Source organism: Lissotriton vulgaris, chromosome 1_1, assembly GCF_964263255.1.
Source record: "Lissotriton vulgaris chromosome 1_1, aLisVul1.2, whole genome shotgun sequence".
Lineage (NCBI taxonomy): Eukaryota > Metazoa > Chordata > Amphibia > Caudata > Salamandridae > Lissotriton > Lissotriton vulgaris.
The window spans coordinates 275,177,385-275,204,210 of record NC_141685.1 but is presented as its reverse complement, the minus strand read 5'-3'; the positions used below and the strand labels follow the sequence as shown (position 1 = coordinate 275,204,210).

The following is a 26,826-nucleotide window of genomic DNA, read 5'->3' as shown; positions in this document are numbered from 1 at the left end:
TTCAGATGCTTCTGTTGTCTTGATTCACAAATGCCTCTTCTCCTCCCTAGCTCCCTGGAGCTGTCAAGGATGTACCGGAACCAAATGCCCTTAGCTCTAAGATCATTGCAAAAAACACAGTTGATGGACAGAATGCAGATCAATGTCTTACATTCACCCCAGTACAAGGATCTGGGCCTAAATCCATAATTTTTTTGCACTCCACACCACCCTAAGTCAGACACTGGCTATATGCAAATCAGCCTTGACCCTGTGCCTCATGGGAACAGTCCAGCCCGAACTACCAAGCCATGTCTTTCCTAGACCGGAATCAAGCATCCTAGGACCAGTTTCTGGCTATCAGCTGTCTTCAGCCAGTATAGCCTGACTCCAGTGATGTGGAGAGCCTGGGACTCACGTCTGACACTCGGGGTGAAAATTGCAAAAAACACAGTTGATGGACAGAATGCAGTACAATGTCTTACATTCACCCCAGTACAAAGATCTGGGCCTAAATCCATCGTTTTTTTGCACTCCACACCACCCTAGGTCAGACACTGGCTATATGCAAATCAGCTCTGACCCTGTGCCTCATGGGAACAGTCCAGCCCGAACTACCAAGCCATGTCTTCCCTGGACCGGAATCAAGCATCCAAGGACCGGTTTCTGGCTATCAGCCTTCTTCATCCTGGATAGTGTGACTCCAGCTATAAGATCAGGCGCAAAACAGTTTGGCAACATTTGTATCCAAACTTATGGCAAACAACATGTAATTCCTGCTAAGCTCTGTTGTATCATTATTCATAGAAGTCAAATAAAACAATGTTGTTGATTCTTTTCATTTATACAAACAATTCAAGTTGTCCAAGATCGTACAGCACTGGGACATCTATTTTTTTCCCCCTGCCTCAGATCTCTTGACTACTAAGTTTACTAAAAGTATACAATGTAATTCAGCCCTAAAGGTCTGTTGCGATGTTGTGCAATATAAGTGCATTCACTCTATAGCAGTGACTCTTCTCACGATTTTAGAGTAAAGCACAACTTTGTGTGTGTGTTCGCGATTGGACAAGTCCACGCTTCTTCTTGGTGCATTGGTAGAAGCAATTAAACCGTGATGGAGAGGGTTTATTGGCCTAATAAGTCTGTAGTTGGGAGGACAAAAAAATAGAGCACGAGGCTTAGGACCTTCCTTATTCAAAATCCGGAGCAAAAACTAAAAAAATGTGCACCGATTTTCTGAGACTCTGTCCTAAATTTGCCATTGGTGGTGGTGCCCAAAAGGGCAATAATGGTGGCAGATGGTATTTATGGCCTTTTTACGCATGCTATTGCCACTTTCCCCCAGTTTTGCGTTCAGCTTTCTATGGTAAGCCAAAGAATCGCACATTGCTGGCCTGCATAATTCGCTCTCAGTGATGCATGAGCACAGGTGTACCACTAAACCGGTCATGAATGCTGTTTGTGCCCTTGTAGCACAGCATCCAGGATGTAATTGAGTCTGATCAGTCTGCTCTCCTGGCACACCCAGACTGTGTGCGCTTGACTCACATTCACAGTGCTGGTGCCCCGAAGGAGTGTGGCACTGAGGCCTGTCAAGGCCCCGGCTGATGCCACGCGCTTGCCTGGCTGGATATTTACCTGTCACTCAGCCGTCCTGCCACGTGCGTGCCCCATGACCCGAGGACACAAGAGCCTGGGGTTAGCTGAATCCCGACCACCTTTGTTGGCTGCGAGGCCCTGGTCGTGGCTGCGGGGCTCGAGCCTGCCGCAGGCCGCCATCTGTCCCAGGGTGCACCGTGCGCGCGCTACTGTGTGCAGGCAGTGAGCGCGTGATAGAGTCAAGGGCCGGAGATTGGCTGTCTCTTGTCGGACAATGGGAAACAAACCCAGGCAGCTAACTCCAGCCTGTGAGGGTTTAAGAGAAGATCACTGAGAGGAGGCTGCCAGCTCAATAGATGATCCGGCTGCGGTTGTTTACCATGGAGCCCAGCCTTCGACTTTGGTCCATTGCAAAGCCCTGGTCAGATCACTGCACAAAGGAGTTCAGGGCCTACCTGTCGTGTTTGTCGCCGAAGCTCTCAGTTCTATGATGTTTGCAGAATAAGGCGGCTGGATGTTCAGGGACATAAGGTCTGTGCGCTCAGATCTCTGACGCAGCAGGTTCTGAACTGTACAGAGTCTAACCTGGCTTCATCCTTCCTAGTTCAAGACAATGATTACCTTTTTCGTTTAACCAATGTGAAAAGCTTCAGATACAAAGAAATCTCGCTCCCCCTCCAGTTGACACTGGGCGCTGGTTGCATCCCTGGTACCAATGTATCTGCCCACCCCGTACCATGTAGATCGGATCACCTTTTACCTAGTTCGTTTTAGCAGGTTGCAAAGTGCTTGGAGACCTGAGATGATAGCGCCTATTTTTATACTGTAACATCTGCAACTGTTTGCCTTTAGGCCAGGCACTTCACATTTAGGATTTAAAGTGGGAGTTTTTCACAACTATGTTGTTATTTATTTATTTTATTGGTTTGTAAAGCTCTGGTTTCCGACATTTTGCCAATTTGTAACGTAAGATCTTTCAGAGATACATGGGCTCCTCGTGTGAGGTCAGTTGGGGAGTGATCTGTGAGTTTCAGGGGAGGTGTAGGGATGCTTATGGTATCATCTGTCCTGGTGAGGGACTGGTGTGTGGCCATGTCCTCTAAACAGAGGGGCGAGTGGTCCCTGGGGCGATTAGCGGGTAGGGAAGGCCTCTCTCAAGAGGCTGGTTTTCAGACTTCTGTAGTTCCCAGCTGCCTGACATGCATGTATACTGATCAGAACGTCGATGTACATCTGTCTTTTTCTGTCTTTTCTCTTGTTTCTCTGTCGCTCTCTCTGTCACACCTGAGAACCCCATAAATAGTGGTTTGTCAAGGCTGTATTTTTTCGATGTTTCTACATAGAATCCTAGTGTCATGTTGTGCTTGAAATTATTTCGCTATTCCTTGGAAATGGAAGGGTGTCCCTGCACCCACCGTATTTACCGACTTACGCAGATGTAGGAAGTCAAAACTGTTGCATGACCTACACTGTGCACACTCCTTGTGGTATAAAGAACCACACAAAAGCGTTGTGCTTCTTCTGTAATTGTGACACCCCCGAGTAGACTACACCTCTTGTGGACTGTTCATGTCACCATACCTGCAACTGTAGTCACCCCTGCATGTCTTGTGTTGGTGAAGCATTTTTAATTATAACTGCTTGAAAATGCAACTTTTCCAGGCTACCTCCCTCTGAACTTGAGAATTAAAAAAGGAGCTGCAATCCAAAGACCTCACACAAGGGCCCACACTCTTCCAACACTAAACTGGTTTTCCCTTCCCCTGATATACAGTCACTTGCACATCCACAGCTCTTTGAAATTGGAAGAAGGTGACACAGGGAGCTCTACTAAACTTTGCAATTTGTACATTGCTTTTATGGACCATCTCTGGCCGATGCATGAATGATGCTTCGCCTAGTCAATAGTGCTGCATATTTCCACCCACCAAGCCTTATTGCGGTGTTGAACCCCATAAAGCCGGGGCGCGGTGGCCACCACCTTCCTTACCGATATCCTCTTTTGATTCAGGATGTTGTCAGAACTCAGACCTTCCGCGAGCTCTCCGACCAGTCGCTGTTGGTCATCCTGCAGAGTGACGGGCTTACGATCGACGAAGTGGAGCTGGTGCGCGCTGTGCGGGAGTGGGCCCACGTTAACTCGGTAAGTTGAAGATCCACTTGGTCTTCGGATTCTCTCCGTGTGCAGTGACATCAAACAGTCAGAGTAGTTTGGTGATAAGAAGTGTTACGTTTTAAAGCCCATTTGTCACCAGTTTCATATTTCGAAGAAGGCTTTGTAGCAAGACTTGTCTGTATCGTCATGCGGTTTCTTGGAGACTCAAAGCAGGTTCTGTCAGAGTAGGTGTCTGGGTTGTTTCTGGGAGGTGTTTGGGTGTTGGTCAGTCTTAGAAGGGGCTTATGTGGGATGGCGGAGTATGGAGAAGCAAATGTGTTTGAAAGGTACTTGTTTTCTGTTATGGTTTACCTTTATCAGGGAATTTCAGTCTTCTGGGAGACATGCCTAAGGTTTTATGGTCTGTAAGAGCAAATGTCTGGGAGAACGTGGGGTCTGTGGTGATCCAGCGCTACTCAAAAACAAACCTCCACACCATCACTATATATCCCAGGAGCTATCACACTTTACTCGTTCGCGGGGCCCATAACCTGTGAGTCACTCATTCACACAAATCACTCTACTCCCAAGATCAGTAAAAAACCATAGGATGAGCTGCTGGATATAGCGGAGTGTCCTACTTCATCTATTTAATCTAAATTCTATACATTATATACATATGCATTTTATTTGACCTTACAATGGCTTTAATTCTCAAGAAAAAGGCAACATTTAAGACACTCCACTGTTTGGTTAATGAATCAGCTAGTAAAAGTTAACTAATGGACAACAAGACCAGCTTAATTCTCCATTTATTTAATTTTTATTTATGAATTAGATCTCCTAGCATGACCTTATTTTATTAAACTTTGGTTCTAATTCAATTAAACATTCTATTTATCATCTAAAGAAAGAGAAAATTAATTCAAACAGTTTACATTTATTAGCAGAATAGTTTAGAAAAATAAGTCAAAGACATATTACCAATCTTCTCGGCAATGGAAATCAGTATTAAAACAGCTATTCTTTCTTGATGTTCACCTCCCATCAGGACTCCAACCCATCAAAAGTTAAAATCAAGAAAATTTCAAAGTCTTTGTCCCAAAGAAAAATCGATCAGTCCGACAGCATGTCGTGGTGCGAAAAGTAATTCAAAAGCAAGCTTTTTTCTCTCTTCCAAACGACCTCTTTTATACCTTTTTTCCCTAACTATCTAACTAAAATTTGAATCTTTTAGGGTCCGCACTCAATTCTCATTGGTCCATTCAAGGGGTGGATGAATATAACCTCATCTCCTCATTGTCCATATTTCGGCCAAGTCATAGTTCTAATCATAATAAGGTTCTGATTGTTTGTTATTACATTTTTTCACTCGTGTCCTTTAACTTGTCACTTCACAAAACTTTCCCAGCCTCATGACACGAACATCTCAACTTGGCACCATTCTGCTCCTCAGGCCACGCTGACCCGGACACAAGCCGCACAGGCACAGACTGCTTGCACATCTCTCGAGCACAATCGCGCATGCGTATAGAGGCATTTTTCTTGGAGTCTCGCAAACCCTCCATGTTTTACTAGGCCGCATGGGCCATAACAGAAACTACTATAGAAACAAACACAATTAAGCGTTAGATTTCGAAGTAAAGCCCTTCTGTTTACCTCCCCCCATTCTAAGTTGACCCTGTTAGTTATTACCTAGCTTTACAGCCACATATATGTATTGCTTTCTTACCATTTTCCGCCATTTCTGCCACAATTATACCTTTAAGAAGCATACATGCATAACCTTTCATTAGATTATAGCATTTGCGCACTATATTAGTAAGTCAGTTTCACTCAATTAATGTATTACGGTTTGCAACACAAGCAAATTAGTATTCCACATGCATTTGTGTATGTGCTTTCTATTCTAAGTTGGTTAATTTCAAAACCACACAATTAATACATATTACTGTTATGGGAAGGGGACTTCACGAGGGGTATACAAACATTTTTGTTTTCACCCTCGCTCCATCAGAGGGAGGAGTAGTGTTCTATAAGAATGTATTTGTGGTCAGAGGGATTTACTTGCTTTCATCAATCCTTTATTTTGATGTATAAATGATCTTCCCTGAGGGACATCACCCAGGAGTATCTGTAGGGGGTAGATCAGATCTGCAGATGTTTGAGGGACTGTTCCCATCCAGGGTTCAGTTTACTAGTGAGCATTTGGACACCCAAAAGTGCCAGCAGCACCCCTGGTGTCTGTTCAGTCTAATATTCCTGTGCCACTGAGGCCAAGATGAGCAAAGAGAGCCACCATCACAGCAGATAATCAGATACCAGCGAATAACGCACTGTCGAGTGTGAAAGTGGACGGGCAGTGAGAAAGAAGTCAGTGGGAAGATACAATATCCACCAGAGAAGAATTCACAAGTCTGAGTAACATCTGATAGATGCGGCCTCCTACACACTCCTCTAGAAGTGGCCCCACCGCAGTATCCGCAAGAAGGGGAGAGCCTATCACAGGCCAGACAGTTCAGGGTGGTGATTGCTGGCCTGCTGCTGCCTGCCAGATTGTAAAATAGACACATGTCGTAGAGAGCAGTAAGAACCGCCCCATCTCTTCCGGCGGGTGGCCTCATCCTTTGGGGGGAGGGGTCATCCTTGGGGGGTGTCTTTTTACCCTTCACACTGGCTTCTGCTTTGTCCTTGTCTGCCCTTCCTCGCTCCTGAGAAACCCACAAAGGGTTGGTTACAAAGTGTGTGTTCTTTGGATGTTTCTACGTTGAAGGTCAGTGCCTCAGCTCTGTTCAACAACATGTTCTCACGCAGCAGTTGAAGAATGAAAGGGTTTATTAAATGAATGAATAGCCTTAGAATCAGAAAGCAAACGACCAGGCAATGCACATATTTATACTTCATACAGTGATGCCCTTGAGCTTCGGATAAGGTTATGTGATTACTTCTTAGAACAAAAGTGTGTGTGTCCACTCGGAGCTCATGAGAAAATGTGAAACATCCTTCAAATTGTCACAAAAATATGTAGCAGAGAAAGAGCTCTGCTGTGTGTTCTTTCCTGCACTAGAAAGCCTCTGAGGGCAACAAAAGCACTGACTGCTGAGTCTGCCTTGGTTGATCATTTCTTTTCTAGGAGGAATGTAGACAATTATATATATATTTTGGGTGGAATTGGCAGGCTGGACTGGTCAAGCTCAGTGAACTGGCATAACCCCGCTTTGTGCAGTTGTGCAGTATTTCTGTTGCTCTGGCCTTGCCACTGCCGATGGATCTAGTAGCCATGATAGCCGCAGGGACCAGGCTGCTGCTTAGGGTCCTTCTAGCAGGCTCTGGGCCATCCATGACCTGCTGAGAAGACACGTGTTCTGGCAGTTGACTGGTCCTATGGTTGCCTTCTCCTAAAAGATGTGAGAGTCCTGTGTCTTTAGGCATGCTTGGCGTTGGAAGCCCTGAGACCGTGGCTTGCTAACGTCAGCATGTTGTGCCCCATATAAAAAAGTTTTTTTTGTTCTTCATTCCGGCGGAATACATGGCAGGCATCAAGTTTTCTTTTTCTGGTGAGGCCTGAACCATAGGTCTGATCAGAAAGGGGCGCGGAGAGAGAGATTTTGGACCACAAAGTGCTGGCTTCTGCTTGCAATCTTACGACCTGTTGCAAAATGGCTGCTTCTGTCGGCAGTCAATATTGGCTCCGTCACAGTGTCGCTGAAAGGCAAAAGAGGCTTCAAAGTCTTGAGTTCCAAAGAACGGATCCTCTTGAAGAGATTCGTTCAATCCACGTCAGACAGGGCCATAGGCAAAGCTTCAACAATAGTTTCCATCACCAGTCGAAAAAGATTTTTGTTCTTTCGAAAGAAGGGCAAAGCAGATTAGGAAATTGCCCTTTGGGGAGGTGCCATTCTTCCAAGCATTCTGAGAATGTGGCTGCAGTCACCATATTTCTGCGTTTCAGCATTGACAGATTGTCTACCGCACAATCATCGTCTTCATCTCTTTCCGAGTATGACTCTTGACAACTCTAGAACATTGGAATCTGACTAAAAGAGTGAGAGATGAAAGGTTCTGAACCGGGCCAGAGCCGCCTGAACACGCAGGGAACCGGTGCTATTGAAACCAGGACTATAGTAGGGTTTCCAGTGGGCCTGCCATAGATTCCGGCTTCAATTGAAGATCTCACATTGTCATTGTTGCCCACCTGAAGGGCTCTAGCTGCTTGTGGGTAGATCCTGTACGTACATAGATTGCATTTAGGGTTGCATCTTCTTCGGAACTGGTATGGGAAGGGATTCTAATGACAAAGCGGAGGGATACGCTTATGTACGTGTATGCTGCTTATGATCGTGTCATTCCTAACCAGCCAGCCTCCAATGGGTGGGGTAAGAAGAGAGTGAGTCAGATGGCTTCAAGAAAGGGTACATGGTTTTGAACCTTCCTGCGTATGAAAAGCAATTCTGTAGCGTTACCTTCCTTTCTCTAAATATCTTGGTATGAATGAGGAAACGCAGTGCACAGAAACCCACGTAATGAACTGCCCCCAAGCACTAAACACAATGACGTTGGTCGAACACAGACCTCTGCCTCCTGTATTCTTGAGAAGACTTCAAGCCAGAAAACTCACTAGGCCGCATTGTTAAAAAAAAGTTAAACAAGTTGAAAACCTAAAGCTTCTGGGTCAGTGATCTGTAGATCCTGTAGAATGCGGCAAAAAAAAACTGATCGCTGGAACTAGTGCAGAATGGGTGAATTGCTTCAAAATATTCTTGATCCGATCCTTGCCAGGGCTTCTTATAGTTATAAATAAAAAAATTGTGAGCCCAATACCAACCTAGGAGCGTCTGTAAACTTTTTTATAAACAGCATTGGGCTTTGTCCCTTATCTTTCCTGATACAAGGACAGGATTATTGAACTAACGATTTATACACGAATTGGCTCTGGTTACTAACCTGACAGATTCCATGATATCCCCCACCCCTGTCCTGAAGAAGACCCGCCGCTGAGGACACAACTTACCCCAAAGCACCTGGGTCGAAACGTCGACGCTGTGAAAGTAACAGCGTACTATGCTTCATTTTAGATCGTTCCTGTAGGGGTGGGCCACAACCAATGAGAGACCGGATTCTGAATTACATTGGATCTCATGTGTAAAATTGCTTTTCAAACTATCATTGTTTCCATCCTTCCGTATTCTTCTATTCTCTTTCCACATGAGCACTGAATGTTCACAAACCATTTCCTGTCTGATGATGAGAACCATGTGATGTAACATTGTATGTCTTGCTTTTTTGAAAAAACCTCGGTTGATTGATTAAACTACGTCATCAACCAATATCTTAGTGGCTTTGTGATTTGAACTATTTTCTTTATGTATACATTGTTGGTGCCGCATCATTTTGAGATTGGTATATATATACATATATCCTTCGAGCTTTGTTTTGCTTGTAAACTAATATAAACTATAGTCTGGGACCATTTGTTCTCTATAACGACATATAACCATGTCCTTTTGACTATTTTGGGTTACCCCATTTTTCTATAATGGCAGAAATGCAACATGGCACTAACAAGGGCCTGAAATGAGAAATGCCTAACTTCAAAGAACCTGATGAAACTAATACCAAGGGCCTGATGTAGGTAGGCAAATACTGGTCGGTAACGGCCGAAATTCGGTAATTTCGGCCGTTACCGACCGGTATTTGGAAAATGAGATGTAGGGCCACCTAAAATACAGATTCGGTAATTTTACCGAATCAGTAATTTTACAGATTCGGTAAAATTACCGAATCAGTAAAATTATCGATTCTGTATTTTGCGATGTAGGTAGCACTGTAATCAGTGCTACAGGGCTTTCAGAATTCGTTATTTACCACCAACTAGAAGTTGGTGGTAAATAACGAAAAACCTTGAAAAAGGATTTTTTTTGCTTTTCAAAAGCTGCCATGTTGCAGACATACATGCCCTTAGGGCATGTATGTCTGCAACATGTTCACCCATACACGATTGAGGGATGGAACAGGGTGTCAAAGTGACACCCTGCCACCCTTCAATGTTTCCCCCAATTACCGAATCGGTATTTACCGATTCGGTAATTGACATTCATTCCTATGGGCCTAAAGGCCTAAAGGCCCATAGGAATGAATGTCAATTACCGAATCGGTAAATACCGATTCGGTAATTACCGAATCTTACCGATTAGGTAATTTAAAAATAGAAATTACCTACATCCCATTTACCTACTCTTACATACCGAATCGGTATGATTCGGTATTTAAGAGTAGGTAAATCGAGATTACCTACATCGGGCCCCACCTGTTTTACTTTTTTTAACTCAGTTACGTAAGGACAGAAAGAAAATTAAAAGCATGAACTTGTGTTAAGCTGAACATTGAGCAAAATGGAGTCTTAGGTTCAGGTTGAACATAATGAATTAGGATTTTTTATGGGCAAAACAATATCTTAATAAATTAAGCTACCATTTCTTTTAAATTAGCATTAGTTGTGATCCTCTCTTGCCAATAATATCACTGGCTCATCAGCTGACATCAGAAAATCATGCACTTTTACTATTTAAAGCCAAGTAAAGTGGTAACAAAAATAATACTACAAGCTTAACATCTTTGATTTTCATAAGATGAGAGCTGATTCATTTATCTCTGCCAATTTACAACACTGTATTAGCAAACCGATTAAGTAATTGAATTAATTGGGACGTTCTGTGGCAAGAGAGAGGAAGTTCAAAAACATTTTGTAATGTTCTATTTGCGTAGGGGATGTGTAACAATTGCAGTATTGCTAATTCAAATATTGAGTAACAAGAAACAGGAAGTTAAACATTTGTATTTTTTAGTGCAAAAGGAAGTGAGATCTGTTGCTTTTCAATAATGATGCTATGGAATGGACTGTGCTGTCCCTGGTCAGGTGTGAAGTTTTCTGAAAGAGGTGTTGTGAGAGGAAGTAAGTGCTCTCTACTGAAGGCATCTGTGATCTCACCAGGGTTCTCTCAGAGTCGGTCTTCGTGGGTGAGAGTGCGCGTTGTCTATAGTATGTTTTGTCCGAGAGGGTGAGCTTCTGCATTAGGTCCTTGCGGGAGGTTGGGCTTTAAATCTGGTGAATGATTGTATTGTATTGTAATTGCATTTATATAGTGGATACTACCCCTGATGAGGCGTCAAAGCGCTTTTTCTGCGAGTAGCACGCTACTTCAGAATGATGGTGAATGATGTCACAAACCATCTAAAAGCCCATGCATATGTCTCCAAACAAAGCAATATTTTAGAACTATTGTTTATTGATTGTTAGAGGTGCAGCACCGGGTGGGTACAGGGAGCTATTTTCTATACCCTTGAAGCTCCTATAAGGGGGCATGATGAGATGTGGGTAGTAGATGGTGAACTCTTAAGTGGAGGCGCTTGTGGTAGAGCAAGGAGTCTCTGGGAACAGACTTGTATCATAACAGTTGATATTGTTGAGGTTTAGTTTGGTTGCATTTGTTTAAAGAAGACACCTGGTCCTTGAGGAGAGATGTTACTGGAAAATGATGTATGTAAACGAAGTGCGTGTGTCAGTGAGGTTGATGAGATGTTCACGTGAAGAGTTTGATCAATAGGAAGTTTTCACTGGAGTTTCTTCATGGAGTTTGCAGTCGACTGGAGAGAATGTCTCTTGACTATGTGTAAGGTCTTGCTGCTAAGGTGGCAGTTCTGATGTGGTTTGTGTGAACGGATCTGGGGAGTGTTGATGGTCCTGGGATCAGTGGTGGTCAGTGTTTGATTCTGCAGAAGCTTGTGTTGTCCCGCCAGCACCGTGAGTCAACCATGATCACTTTTTATTTGCTGGCAGTCACTTTTGCTGCACTAGAGGTCACAGTGACCTCAGTGACACTCAGCGGCTGGTTCTTTGGCAGGCCTGGGATTTGGAACAGGCTATCTTGTGTAATAAGAACTTGTCAACACTGCAAGGGCATTGTGACGGAACTGATTATTAAACACGCTTCTGGTGCATGGTTGTGCGCCCGCACAGAGCCACACTCGGACACTCTCATGTAGTGACAGGGTTATAATCTATAATATCGCTTGGTGCCATGGTTTGCCCAGCACTAATGATGTGTCACACTGGCTCCCACATGGACGAGGAGTTTCCCTGTGCATGCTACTGCTGGGACGTGCCGCGGGCACCTGTCGCAACTACTCATTGGGCTGGGTTGGGTATGCGCTCCTGGTCACGGGGTGGGTAGGAAGTGACATGGCTGGGCTTTCCATCGTTGCTTTCCCTTGGTGTTCCAGGTAGTCCTAGACCGACCGGTGCCAGATGTTGCAGCAGATGTCGTGAAGGAGCTGCGCCTCTTCCTGCTGTCACCTGAGGAACTCACCGACCTGGAGCGGGAGAACCGGAAGGATCAGTTTATTCCAGTAAGGCACCACGGCCTCCATGCAGCACACGCCTGTCAAAATGTATCCACTCCCCTCTGCTCCTGTACTCCTCCCTCTCTTCCTGTATGCCCCTTGCTACATCTGCTCATCCTTTTTCTTTATATTTGTGTACACGTCCTTTTTTTCCTGCACACCTCTCTCTCTGTTCCTATACACTTCTGCCTGCTTTTTAAAGGCAAAAATGAATTTGGTCCAGCTCGGTCACGCTATAAACTACCACCATTTCATTGCAAGTTGTTATGATCTTCCTTCAAGTTCCATTCCTTCGGCTATGTTGAGTCCAGAGTGTTGGGTCCTAATTCTCTTTGTATTATGGCTTGAGCAGTGGAATTCCATTTGGAGTCAATTATCTGCTGACCGGCAAATGGAAGACCACGCTCGGGTCGCTGGCTATAAACATGTTCCTTTCATCATTATTTGGAGTTTGGTTATTACAGTACAAGTCTAAGGAGAAGGGGAGATAAATTCCCCAGATTCTTTGCACATTTTTCATTTTTCCAAATGTTAGCATGCAGGCTGTACATGTACATCCACCTACATTCATTCCTCTATACCTCTCTCCATCCCTGTGCAATTCTCTCTGTTCTTGCATACCTACCCCTGTTCCAGTATGTTATGTTAAGTGTACTTGTAAAGCAGGCATCTCACTCGTGAGGGTATCCTGGTCTCAATGAGAAGGAGGATTGCTAGCTGCCCTGTCTGGGTCCTATAGGAACACATTTTCAGATGCCTTCTGAATTCTGGGACTGAACTGGAGGCCCTGATCTAAAGGGGAGAACAAGCCAGGCTTTAGGAGCCAAGCAAGAGAGCATGGCAGCCGGCTCTAGCCCTTTGGATGCAGGGTGCAGTGCAGAGGTTAGAGAGCAGAGGTGTTTGGTGGGGGTGTGGAAGCTGATGCTGCTGATGCTGTATGTGGGCCTCAATTGCATAGTGCTTTGTATGTGTGTATGAGTAATTTGAACTGTGCACATTTGTGTATTGGGAGCCAGTGGAGGTCTCTGAGATGGGGAGATGTGGAGGCAGGTTAAGTGTGAACCTCGCTGCTGTGTTCTGAATGGTTTTGAGTCGCTTGGTGGGTTGGCGGTGATTCTGATGTACCGTGGGTTTCAGTAGTCTAGCTTGCTGGTGATGAGTGACGCGGTTGTTTGTTACTCAGGTTTTGAAAGGAAGTGACCTGAAGATTTTCCTGAAGATCTTGAGGGTGTTGAAATTGATGTTGCTGAGCAGAATGAAGGAGTTTGTGTTGATTACAAGGCAGTAGCAATGCCTGCGATAGAGCTTTTGAATTTGGTTCTTGGCCCTGGTAGTCTTGGTGGTCGGTAAAGCAGTGCTTCTCCCCGGATGCTTGTATTGAAGATGCTGAGTTTGAACGTCAGATATTCCAGTTTGTCGTCTGCAACCGCTTCGGTGAGGGTGCAACGGATGTGTTCCTTGTAGGTAGATGTGGGTCCTCCTCTGGGTTAACCGGGCCTGTCCTTTCTAGTGATCTTGTATCTAGTCGCAATGTTGGGGGCTGATTTAGGTTTGAGCCAAGTCTCTGTTGGAAGAGTAGGTCATGAAGGAGGTCCCAGATTTCGATGGGCTGTTTGAAATACCTTTCCCTCTTCCTTTAGTCCTATTTCTATACATCTCTCTCTATTTCTGTACTCCTCCCTCTATTCCTGTACACATCCCTCTATATCTGTACACTTCACACTCTTCCTATACACAATCATCTAGACATGCACTCCTCCCTTTATATATCATTCTTTCTATCCCCCAAGGCCTGTGAATATAACTCTCTGTATCCCAGAACAACTCTCACTGGCCCTGTACACATTTGTATTCCTGTAAAGCTCTTTCTATTCTTGTATATCTCTATTGTCATGTACAACCCTCTGTTGCTGTACATCACTTTCTATCCCTGCAAGACGGTCTCTATTCCTTTATAACTCCTCTGTCCATGTACAGCTCTATTGCATTCTCCTCCATCCCTTTGCACCTGTCACTAGTCCTGTGCATCTCTCTCTAACCCTTTACATCTCTCTCTCTGTTGCTGTACACCTTCTTCCATCCTTTTACACCCCCCTCTAGCCATACACAACCCTTTATTACTAAACACTTCTCTCTATCCCTGCCTAGCTCTCTGTTCTTGTGCGCGTCCCTCGATTCCTTTACATCTTGCATCCCTGTATATTTCCCAGTATACCTGTATTTGTCTCTATACCTGCACTCCTGTCTCTAGTCCTTTGCATTTCTGTGTCCATGCGCATCGTTCTTTGTCCTACCAGCCCAGCTCCCTCTAGCCCTGTACACCTACCCCTTTTGTTTTTCACTTCTCTCTCTCACTGTCTCTTTTTTCCAGTCACTTTTCTCTCAAATTCAATCACTCTTCCTCTCCAGATCTTTTCCTGACCATTCCCCTAGTCCAGCGGCCTTTTTCTGGAATCTTTCTTACATAAGCCATTTCTGCTCATACTTAATCATGACCTGTTCCTTCCTTCTCACCTCTCCTGCTCACATCTCATTCTTCATGTCCATATCTGTTTAGGTCTATCATCCTCTACTTGTTTCTCTCGCCTTTTTCCTTTCAGTCTCTCTCTTCCTCTCCACTACATTCTTCACTGAATAGTAAAGGGAAGTTGTTTGCTTTTGGTAAAACACCTTCAAATATGTTTACTTCTTTTTTTAGAAATTAACTTTAAAAATGCAGTTCTATACAGTTATGGTTACAAACTGAGCTGAAAAAACACTGAAATTCTCAAGTTATGTTTCACTCCATAATCAATAACACTCTGTTGCCATGCAAACAATATCTCGCACTACGAGTGCAGTGGATATGACCTCACTTTTGATATAAGAGATGGAATGACACATTTCCTAAATTATATTTCAGGTCAGAAAACATTTGACATTAACATTACCAATGAGCCATATTATTATAACATTCTTTATTGGTTTGAGTATGTATTGCACTACTGGTTTTTACTTATTGTATTAATAATGTGACAGCCATAAGCATTGCTTTTGGGGTGTGAGTTAGGGATTATGGAGCCAACTATAACTTGTAAATTTTAGCAGCCACTTTATAGTACAAAACAATACAATTCATTTCAAATGCCAAGTGCCACCACTGGCTTCAGTTGAGAGTTCACAGGTGTTAACAATTGAATCTTTAGTTGGCAGAGGCATGCGCCCTGTCCAAGGAGGGACAACGGTCCTAGTCAGGGTAAGTCACAACACAATCGGAAATTATCCTATGCTCACCCTTTGGTAGCTTGGCATGGAGCAGGCAGGCTTAACTTGAAGACAATGTGTAAAGTATTTGTGCTATAACTCATGCAACAACACAGTAACTACACCACAAAAATACTCCACAACAGTTAAACAAAATAGAGAATATGTATCTGAGTAAAACAAGACCAAAACGATCAAAATCCATTAAGAAGAAGTCGGGATATTGAATGTTGAAGAATTAAATGCAATAAAGCTCTTAGAAGCAGGTAGCGCTAGAAAGGTTACTTTAGGTCGCAAGGGACTGGTGCAAATCCAAAGTTCAGGCCGGTAGCTCTTTAAATTCAGTACCTCTGATCCTGGGGCAGAGCCTGCACGGCCAGGCTTTGCATCGTCTGGCATTGGTTCAGAGTGACTGTGTGGTGAGGCTTTGTGTCGTCTGGCGTCGGTTCTGAGAGCTGTCAGCTGCTACGTCGGATTTGGCAGAAACTTAGCTGCGGAACCCATTTCTGAGGCCCTAAACCCCATGCAAGGGTAGGACTCCCAGAAGGTAGAGTCCAGCAGCATCAGCAGAACTGCAAGAAGTCTTATGTGTCCTTGAGACTTCTGAAACAGAAGGCAAGCTAACAAGCCCTTGGAGATCAGCTCTCCTTCAGCAGAGTCAGAGAACAGCAACCAGCAGGGCAACAAGCAGGCAGCAGTCCTTCCAGGAAAGCAGTCCGGCTGAGTCCTTTGAGCTGCACTGCAGTTATTTTAACAGAGATTTTGTGTAGGTCCAGGATTGTCTGATTTGGGAGGGTCAGCGACCCAGTACTTATACCCAAACGTGCCTTTGATGTGGGGGAAACTTCAAAGAGAGGTTTTGAAGTGCACAAGCACCCCTTCCAAGCCAGTCCTGTCTGCCAGGTTATCTAGGAGGATCATAAGCCATTTGTGTGGGGTCAGGATATTACTCCTTGATGTCCTAATGTGAGCCCCCTTTCCTCTCGTCTGCCCAGGGCGGCCACCAGAATGCAGATTCATGCAGAGGGGTGTTCCGCCACCCCTGGCCTTCCTATGTTTATGGGAGTTGGGGAGGAATGCATGAATGGGATATGTTACCCCATCCAGATGGGTATTGTAGATAGGCTGTTGGTCACATTGAGCAAAGTTAAGATCAGAAAAATGCCCACTATCTTAAAGTGGTATTTATGCCCTAATCGTGTTAAGACCAACCTTACCAGCAAAGTGCTTTTATCACTACCATTCCACCCATACCAAACATGATTAAGCTACTCCCCTATGATCAGGAATTACCACTAAGAAGCACGTCTTGGAATTCCCAATGCTAGTCCATGAGGGGAGTAGGCCTCACCGTAGTGAGAACGGATTAGGCTGTTTTTCACTACCAGGACATGTAAAGCATACAAGGACATGTGCCCTCCCCTTTCCTTACATAGCACCCTGCCCTCTGGGTTGCCAAGGGCCGTCCTTAGGGGTGACTTGTATGTAATAAAAGAGGGAGTTCAGGGCTTAACCAGTAGTTTTACCTGCCAAGTCACAGTGATAGTGAACTGCACGCACAGGCACTGCCATGGCAGGCCTGAGACATATGGGGCTACTTACGTGGACAACACAATCAGTGCTGCGCGCCAACTAGTAGCATTTAATTTACAGGCCCTAGGCACCTGTACTGCATGTTACTAGGGACTTATAAGTAAATGTAATATGCCAATGGGGTACGATCCAATGTTACCATGTTTTAGGGGAGAGAGCACAAGCACTTTAGCACTGATTAGCAGAGCTAAGGTGTGCAGAGTCCAAGAGCCAGCAAAAATGGGCACAGAAAATGGAGGAAGCAGGTGAAAAAGGTTGGGGGAAGACCCTCCCAAGGCTGTCAGGTCTAGCAACAGACATTCCACTGAAACACACCTTGAGGTGTAACCGGGGGGGGGGCTGAACCTTTAATCAGTAGGCAGAGTGGAGCTGCAGGGGCTCTTAGAAGGGGTGAAACAACTGCAAGGCCTAATTAACATTCAAATGGTCTTTTAAAGACCTGTGAAACGTTCGGGTGTGGATGTGTGTGTGCCCGGGATCTGTCTCATCCCGGGCTGCCACACACGACAGGGGGGCTGCAGCCCGGTGAGTCCAATGGGTTTTACGCGCCTGGGTGTAACTAATGTATCACTTTAGCTTCTTACATATTATTTTATCTGTTGGTCTTTCCCTCACTCCGTGCAATCATACATCTTCCCTGAGTTCTCTGCATGGATATTCATGTAGTGCACCCCGAGCATAGGAGTAGCAGAGCGCGTTCTCGCTCGCTCTCTGTCCCCATGCTCTCCTGTCCATGTCTCATTGTCTCATTTGTCCTTCTCTCTACCCACCTTTCACTCAGACTCTTTTTGGGTCTTATCTGGAGACAATTTTAGCTGTTTTGAATGCATATACACTCATACATCGGCTTAGCTGCTATTCACATTTTGCTTCCTACCACCAGAGCATACCGCATGGAGCAATGGCTCAGCCCACTTCACTATGAGTGACAGCATTTTTCCTGACCACATGTGCAGAGCTACCTGAGAAGGAGGAGTCTTCAATGCCAGGGCTGATGAGCCCAGGCTACTGGGTTACCCCCCCTTTTTTTTTACTTGTTCCATTTGTGTTACATAGGTTTGCAATAAATAAATAATAAAGCAACATTTATCAGTGCCAGACCTATTGGTTTAGCTAATGCTTGTCTGTTTGTCCTCTTACTATCTTTTTCTGTGTGTATATCTCTTCCCAATACGTCTTGCAGTCTCACCCGCCTCTTGCACTGTCTCTTTCCTACTGGAGGCAATTTCTTCCCCTCAATAACTCTCCCTCTCTGTGCATCCTCTTTTGCTCTGTCTCTTCCTCCTTTTGTGTATCTTGTCCCCATACTACCTTATTATACTGCTTTTACCATCTCTTCCGCTCTCATAATGTCTCCCTGTGCCTTTTTCTTTCTCTCCAGATCTGTTTTCATATTGATTGCTAACGTCTATCTTTTCTTGTGTGTGTCGCTCTCTCTTTCTCTCTACCTGAGAAGCTCACTCACCCAGCTTTGCTGCAGGCCATCACAGGTGTTCTATGCACGCTTTACAGCACATACGGGCTTTTCCTATTAGGCCCTTGGAGTCTCCTTTCAAGGCTGACAATCTTCACCAATGAACTCCCTTTGCCTTCGAGCTGTCTCCCAGGCTTGTGCCTGTAGCCGCCACCATGCAAATTTCATCCCTTTTAAGAAAATCGAGATTGCTTTGTCTGCACAGCCAGACAGGCACGGGCATATCCACTCAGATAGACACAAGAACAGACAGGGCCCTCATGGTCTACAAAGCAAGAGCTGCTTTCTGTGAAACTGCAGAGACATTGACAACAGGCAGGGACCCTCAGACCTACATTGCTTGCTCATGTTCTTGCATGTTGTAATGTTGCAGGCAACTCATAGTCTCCAGCTCCATGTATTCTCTTGCTCTATGATTACACGCTTGTGTTTAATGCAGGTGTTTTTGAAATATTTAAACAGGTTTTGTCTCATCTCCTTCAGTCCTGCTGGACTTGAATCTTTGATTACAAAAAACCTCCCACTCTCTTAAACTGAGGAATGAGTGAAATCTGAAGAGGTCATTTCCCATTGTCCCCAGCTCTGCCTCAGGCTTGCTTTTGGTGAAGACCCTAATATTTAATATTGCTTAACTGGTAAGAAGACATTGTAGAAGACATTTCATTGCATGTTACCACATTATGTTTACAACCTTCATATCACAACATATACCAGTAGAATTGACCAACACATTTCCAAAGTCAGTCTTTAGCAATGGTTGGTGCTGTGCACACATTTTGTTTAATGTGTGCAGGGCTGCACCTTAACCAACATATCATTTTTTTTTCAGTCTAATGCACATAGGTGGAGTGATAACCACATTTCAGCACAAGAATATCCTACTGGAGAAAAAAGCTGGTGTCAGTTAACCCTTTACTGATAAATGCATTCACTCTGCTCCCGCCAATGATCTCCCATTTAAAGCTACATGTGTGCCAGGACCATGGGCAGTGGATGCTTTAACACAAGTACTGTTTTGCATTATTTTACAAAGACTCTATAAGGCCCTGATTTTGAGTGAGCAAGCACATTCAAGTTCCACCGTGGGCAGAGATCAGAGTTCCGAGTAATGCTGCAAACACCCCATGCCTTGCAAATTTCCCTCAGTAAATGGCAGCAGGTCAAACCTGACACAATTTACCAGGCTAAAAATGTGCAGTAGGCTGCAGATGCATAAGGGATTTGGAGCGAAAGCACCAGTTCCGGATGTAATTAGTAATGTTCTAGAAAAAAACAGAAAAATGTAGATATTTCCCATCCAGCTCAGCAAAGAGCCCTGCATCGCGGGTTAAACGAACTCTTTTTAAAGGAAATTCCCCAATCACCACATTGTTTGGGATACATCATGGGAGACGTGTGGCGCTGCAGCCAGGGCGACTGACACGGGGATCAGAGTTCGATCCCCGGCGCCGGCAGCAGGTTAGCCCAGTACCATGTGACTCTGGGCAATAGCTTGCTTAATCTTCCCGACGGCCCCCAGCGCCTAGAGACCCTTACGGGTGATTGTTCGCGCTTTATAAATGTGGATTATTATTATTATTATTATTATTATTACCATGCATATCAGCTGTGTACCTCTGGCAGCGGGTTAAAGACATGTCTGCCTGTAGCGCTGATGGCTCTATACTGCCACCTGGTTCACTGCAGTAGTCATTACAGATATGTTAAAGCTCTTAGCTGCCTCACTTGCGTGTGCACTTGTTCAGGATATTAATGCAAGGGGGCAAGTAGCTTTGCCTTGATTGCTGATGCACACCCTGTATTTGCTGGCACTGTATGTAACCTTTACAGAACTGCACTGGGGTCAGTGGTGTTACATGCTTGCACACTGCACAGGCTGTCCATCTTGGCAACTCCATGATTGCTGCTTGTGAGGCACTTCTAGCCAGTGCTTAATTTGTAAAAAGAATAGGTGCCAGGTCTCTTGTCGGGAGGTCCCTGCAACTTACACCACACATTGCCCCTGCCAGCACTGCCAATGATAGTAACAACACAACTACTAAACATCACACTCCTACAAGTGTGATAATTCTATTTCAGGCCCCCAAAGCTATAAGAATGGCTTGGGAGGCAGGTGATACTCGTTTTTAATGTATATTGAAATAATAAGTATGTATTGTTGTAGTCATCTCTAAATGAGCCAAACAGTGCCACCTTGTGGCAGACTGTCACAAGCCCCAGTGTTAACAATTTAGTGCCAGTGCCGATCTCCGGAAACCACCTGCTCAAATTAAGCACTGCAGTTCCAGCTCATACAGAGGATATCATTGATTGCCATCACCTGAACTAGTGCTGCCACAGTCCAAATCCAACCGTGACAGGCAGCATCTACATACTGCACAAGACTTAGAGTTGGTTTGTTCTACTATATAATGTAGTGATTGAAATACTGATGAGACAAAGCCTGTTTCCACTGTAGAACCCACTCAAAGGCCCCATCCGCACCTCAATTTATTTCTCCAAGGGGTTTTCTTTGCATCTCCCAGAAATGTGCAGCTGTGGACTGTAGGGTGATATCTTCTTTGTATTCCGAGAGCAGTGTCTTACCACAACTATATTAACCATAACAATGATGCACCATATTAGGTGTGCATATTAGGTGTGCTTGGGGTAAAGTCACATCAAGGTACAATCCTAGCACACTGCCCAATCAACAATGTGAGTCAACAAAGTAGAGAACACGTCCACTTCAGCAAACATTATAGGGTCTGTGCAGGTGTTTGTCAGTTCATATCTGGGGGCAGGTGTTTTTCAAACAGTGCCATGTGCTGGAGCAGCTCTCGCTTTGCGCCATTCATGCTGGTTCTCCTGGGGTCTGGAAAGGCCTCACATAAACATGCTGAAACAGAAATGTCACACATAAGCACACTGGAAACTTGGCAGCTATATACCCATCCCCTGCAAATACCATACTCATCGATGTCGTTAATGGGTGTGCTATTCCTCGCCCACACTCCGGGCCCGATTCACAGAACTAACTTAAGACAAAATCCTAAACTTACTACTTTTGGTATTTACAGAAGTTAGGATTTTGTCTTAAGTTTGTCTTAAAACAGACTTAAGACAGACTTAAGTTAGGAGTCTGTCTTAAGTGTGTCTTAAGACAAATTTAAGACAAAATCCTAACTTCTGTAAATACCAAAAGTAGTAAGTTTAGGATTTTGGGCCTTATTTATGAAGGACTTGCGCCGCCGGTGCGTCACTTTTAACATAGGAAAAAGTGACGCATCGGCGGCGCAAGTCCTTCATAAATAAGGCCCCTACAGCCTGATTCATGTACGGGCCGTTTTGCGTGTCCCTAATAGCGAATCATAGCGATTCGCTATTGAGGACACGCAAAACGGCATTCATGTAGGAATTGCTACTTAAATAGCGATTCCTACATGTTCTTTATTTGCGAGTAGCAATTTGCTACTCGCAAATACTCCCCATTCATTCCTATGGGCCAAGAGGCCCATTGGAATGAATGGGGATTTGCGAGTAGCAATTTGCTACTCGCAACTGAGATAGCGATTTTAAGGGTGACAGGGGTGTCCAAAGGACGCCCTGTAGCACCCCTAAAATGCACTTTTGGACAGGTGTTGCGCACACACATGTCCAAAGGACATGTGTGTGTGCTACATGCAACTTTGAAAAATGCTTTTAAAAGCATTTTTCGGAGTTTTTGCTATTTACCGACAGGTCTGACCTGTCGGTAAATAGCGGCCCCAAAAGTCCAAAATCGCTATTTTGTTGTGTGTCATGAATAGCATTTAAGGAATCTCTATTAGAGATTCCTTAAATGCCATTCCACGCAAATATGCGAATTCTTAAATAGCGATTTTTGCATTTGGTATCATGAATACCAAATGCAAAAATTGCGCTCGCAAAGGGCCAGATTCTGAGAATCTGGCCCTTTGCGAGTGCAATTTAGCTACATGAATCAGGCTGCTAGTCTTTAAGTTAGTTCTGTGAATCGGGCCCTCCCACTTTTAAGGAGACTCAAGTGAGAAAGGTCAAGGGAGAACTTTTGAGACAGAACGTAGAAAAGTATTACCCTTTGATGTGTATTGCTAAAATGTCAAATTTTATGAGGAAGAAAAATGCAAAAAGTGCAAGAGAAACTCTGGAGCTTTGTCGTGTATGGTTCAAGGCTCTTATGTTGCTGCGCTTCGGTGTAACCATAGTAAGTTTGACATTCATTCTTTTTGCCCCGCAGGTCGCGTTCATCGGTGAAGCCTGGAAGTTCCACGCGCTGAAGAAGGGCGGGCGCGCGCAGCCCCGCCTGCTGAGAAGGCGCGCGGGCACGCTGCCTCGCGAGCACCACCGCCGCTACCTCGACCCCCCCACGCTCAAGTAAAGAGAAGGGGGCGTGGCGCCCCGAGGTCAGAGGGCGCCAGCTGGTCCCCGGGCCGCGCGGCACGCGTCTGTCTCGCACGTGCCGCCCTTTGTTCGCCAGCCGGCGCGCGCCTTTCAGGGGTTCCAAGCGCTGCTGGCCCGTGAGGACTCCCGGCCCCCGAGCTCTCTTCAATGCCCCCGGGCTGCAGCGTGTGTCTCATTTAAATGCGACAGGCAATCTGTGCACCTGTTAACCCGGCGGACGCCCCACTTCTGTGACAAAGGGGGCCGCACCCCTCGGTGTCCTTGTGTCATGAAATGCATTATTAATCTGTGCAGGGCGGTGGAGGGGCGATGGAGAGCGAGGACATGACATTTCTTCCCCTTTAAGAATGGATTATATATTCGAGACGTGACTGCAAGAGGCATGCAGGCCCAATTCACAGCAGCCACAACAAAATGTAAATGAGGTGCTTAGGAAAAAAAACCGAAATACGTAATGACTGCTAGACTGCCTGCTGGGTCTGCCCGGCCACCTTCCCCCTTCCATCGCAGCCACCCGGTCTTAATGAAAGTGTTATTTGCCCAATTTGAGTGCTGTTTTAACCCTCTTCTCTTCGTGCTATGTAGAATACGATTACTTCCAAGATTTGCAGTTTATTGAAGGAAATTCTACTTGCCCATGAAACAGCAGGCTTGTCTTCATTTTTTTGCAGTACACTCAAGTAATAGAAAAAAGTGCACATAATTCCCACGCTGGGAACGATATAAGAGCCGTTTTCATTCATTGATGTTGCTGCTTGTACCTTTACCAAGTATTGGAGCATTTTGATGATGTGTCGGGTCTGACATTTTATGTGTTAAAATCATTTCACGTTACAAAACAATAAATATTTAAATTGATTTTGAAAATTGTAGTATGTACTGAAATTAATCAAAGTGGCTGCGCTACCAGAACATTCGAAAAGTAGGAAGTTGAGAGCAGTCAATGAACATAGGAGCACTGGATGGGTTCATAATGGGGCACCTACAAAGTCGCAGGGATTAGGAAGCTAGTGGGTGGTAGGGCCGAAAGAACACCAGAGGACGATCTGGGGAGGCCATCGAGCGGCCTCTGGATGGTTTTCTGAATACTTGCCAGGGCACACATGGACTCAGTGGTTTACAGTGAGACTGGATTGATTACTCAATTTAAATGGGGCATAGAGGACTGAAGGGCACAGTCCTCTATGCCCCACTGGTGGGGCATAGAGGACTAACTGGTAGCAGGCTTAACAGGTAATAGATGACTACTGATGGGATAATAGTCTGAGTCCGTGTAATTGGATGTGGTGTAAGTCTGTAAAAGGCATAATTGGTTAAAAACCACACTCTTCCGAGAAGCATGGGGAGTGTGTAAGTTGGCTACCTGTTTTTGTAGAGTTGTTTTTTTCTCTTGTACAAGCGCTTAGAGACCCCGGGGTGATAATGCGCTATACAAATTAAAATAAATAAATAAAGATGGCTTGGTGTTTCTTAGGATAGGACATAGCGATGCAGAATGGGCCCAAAAGAGAAGATAGGGTAATAATTTGAGTGAAGGTGCAGTGTGAAAGCGTAATACAAAGGGGAGCTTGATAGTACATAGGGGCAATCAATGACACACAGTAGACTAGGTGGGGTATAGGACAGAAATACTTATCGGGGTCTGAGTGTGAGCATGTAGGGCTGGATGAAGCCTAGTGGACTCAGGTATTGAATGGGAACAGAATGGCTCCTTAAGGAGCAGGGTGAGGCATACAGGCCTGATTGGGTAATACAATATAGGATTGGGAATAGTCTTCTGGACACAATTAGTAATTTCTGGTCTTTGTGAACCATACCATTTCATCATGTTACATAATATTACACAAAATATCCGGTTCTTCAATGTATTGTATATATGCGAGTATTATACTTCTGTCAAAATATCCAGTTCTTCAATGTATTGTCTAGCTGGTACCAGTATTAACTGAAGGTCCGTTATGGCACAACCTTTCCTTCGATATGTTGCATTGCCCGATTACGCCCACCTGCCCCCCCTCCGTCACCACACCACGCCCCCCAGTAATTTTCCCTTTGCATTCAGCGTTTGACTCCATGAGTGATCTACACGCTAACCGCAGGCTCCCTGACCCTTGGCTGGTACGCCTACTCGGATTTACTACGTTTCCAGATCCTGTAATTCTCCAGGTAACGGAGACCCCGCCCTGCCTTACTTGGTTCCCCGACTTGATGCACAGTACTGGATCTTACGGGTCCTCTCTCTTGTAGGTCCCTGGCTGCCGGAATACTAAATTGCCGCGATCGTTTTGTGACGCCTCCCCCGGCCCTCCAGAAGACTCAGGTATTTTTCATGCGCTGCCGCTGTGCTCGTCTCGACCCTAGCGGGGCTTGACATACTCAATATTCCTTTCCTTCTCATTCCAGTTCCTGGGCGGTCAGACGATCCTCACCGGATCCTTCGGATCAGGGCTGAGACTTTACCCGCTCACAGGTAAGACCAAGCTCTGGTCTTCCCCGAATATCTCCCATCATGTTCCCGTGCCCCTGCTCCCTGATGATGATATCCCGCACCGGGGCCCACAGACGAGGGTTATTCTACCCCCTTCCCGTACACCTCTGATGGTACCCCCCTCCCGTGCACCTATAATGGTACCCCTTTTCTAATTAACCTTAACTTCCAGTGTGGCTATGACCTCGCATCTGTTTGTGCAAAAGCCCACTAGCTGAAGGGAATCCATCTTACTCCGCCCCTTTGGACTTTATCATCCAGGCTAATTGGGCTCACATTGTGGTTGACCTACTTGACGCTCCCCTCCCCGCCACCCAATCATACCCTTCCCGCCCCATTCATTCCTGTCCCGTCTTAGGCCACACTTCCCTCTCCCGCTCTCCTTTCCCTCCACCGCACCCCTTCCCTCCCTCCACCCCTGTGCCATCCTTCCTTTGTCCGGGACCCTAACCTTTTCCCTTTCGCCCCACAGCACCCGAGACGAGACAACCTCGTCCTGAAGATGGTCCACATTGGTTAAGGACCGAAACGTCGTCGACTCCACAGCGCAAACTATAGGTGCATCTCGTTGTGACCCCATTGAAATTGCGAATTGTGCACTGATTCTGTGTCACATGTTGAGCTACTCACTGTAAATATTTCACTTAGCTCACCTTGCGCCGTCCATCGCTGTTCACTTTCTCACTTGCGTTGCTACACATCACTTGTACATATTGAGCACCAAGTCTTATCGGTTGTCATTTGAATTATCTAATTGTGTGCTGTACATAACTATTCCTATATGAATTTTTCCTTCCTTGTTTGAATACCAAAATACAAAAATTAATTTTGACTTTAAATCATTTGAATAGGTGTCTCCTTTTTCTGATCTATGTAATGCCTTGTGCATGCAATATAAATTGCCTTTTCATTCATACCTTTTGGGATATTGTTTTACCTTTATACATAATATTACACAACATACCCTCCGATCCAATAATGTTGCTTAATTCCATATAAAATTAGAATTGAAATTGCATTTATATAGCGCTTACTACCCCTGATGAGGCGTCAAAGCTCTTTTTGGTTAGTGGCACGCTACTCTGGAACCCAAAGAGGGTAAGTGGTGAATTAGTATAGGGAGATATGAAATTCATTTGAGCGGCGGACAGTCTGTTAGTTGGATTGAAAAGGATAGTGGAGGGATAGAGTAGGGAATGGTCTAGTGTTTTTTGTGGAGATCATAGCAGTAGGAGGAGGCTTGGGATGAATAAAGGGTATGTGGAGGGGGAAGAGTCAGAGGGAAGGGTTTAGAAAGGCTTGTTAGGGAGATCTGAATAGTAAGGAAGGAATAATCTAGAAAGGATTATTTTGGGGATCATAGTAGTAGAATGGAGTTTGGTATGAGTCAAAGAGTGGAGGTAGAGGAAGTATTGAGAGCGGTATAGGGTGAGATATAGGGTAGTGCATTGGAGATGCTGAATTAGAAGTAAAATAACAAATATAAAGATACATACGTACATGGAAGGTATATATGTATAAGGAAGGTAATATATGTAGATTTAAGTTGTA

General features: G+C 44.9%; 1 protein-coding gene across 1 annotated transcript in view; it reads left to right on the top strand.

Annotated features, from left to right (window-relative positions):
* Positions 1 to 24,651, top strand: part of BTBD19 (BTB domain containing 19) — a 1,094,395-nt gene extending 1,069,744 nt beyond the window's left edge. Inside the window, exons 6-8 of the mRNA XM_086952302.1 lie at positions 3,593 to 3,724; positions 11,957 to 12,082; positions 22,624 to 24,651. Coding sequence (XP_086808428.1) covers positions 3,593 to 3,724; positions 11,957 to 12,082; positions 22,624 to 22,764 — 399 coding nt within the window. The 3' untranslated portion in view covers positions 22,765 to 24,651. The remainder of the gene's footprint in view (positions 1 to 3,592; positions 3,725 to 11,956; positions 12,083 to 22,623) is intronic.
* The last annotated feature ends 2,175 nt before the right edge of the window (positions 24,652 to 26,826 follow it).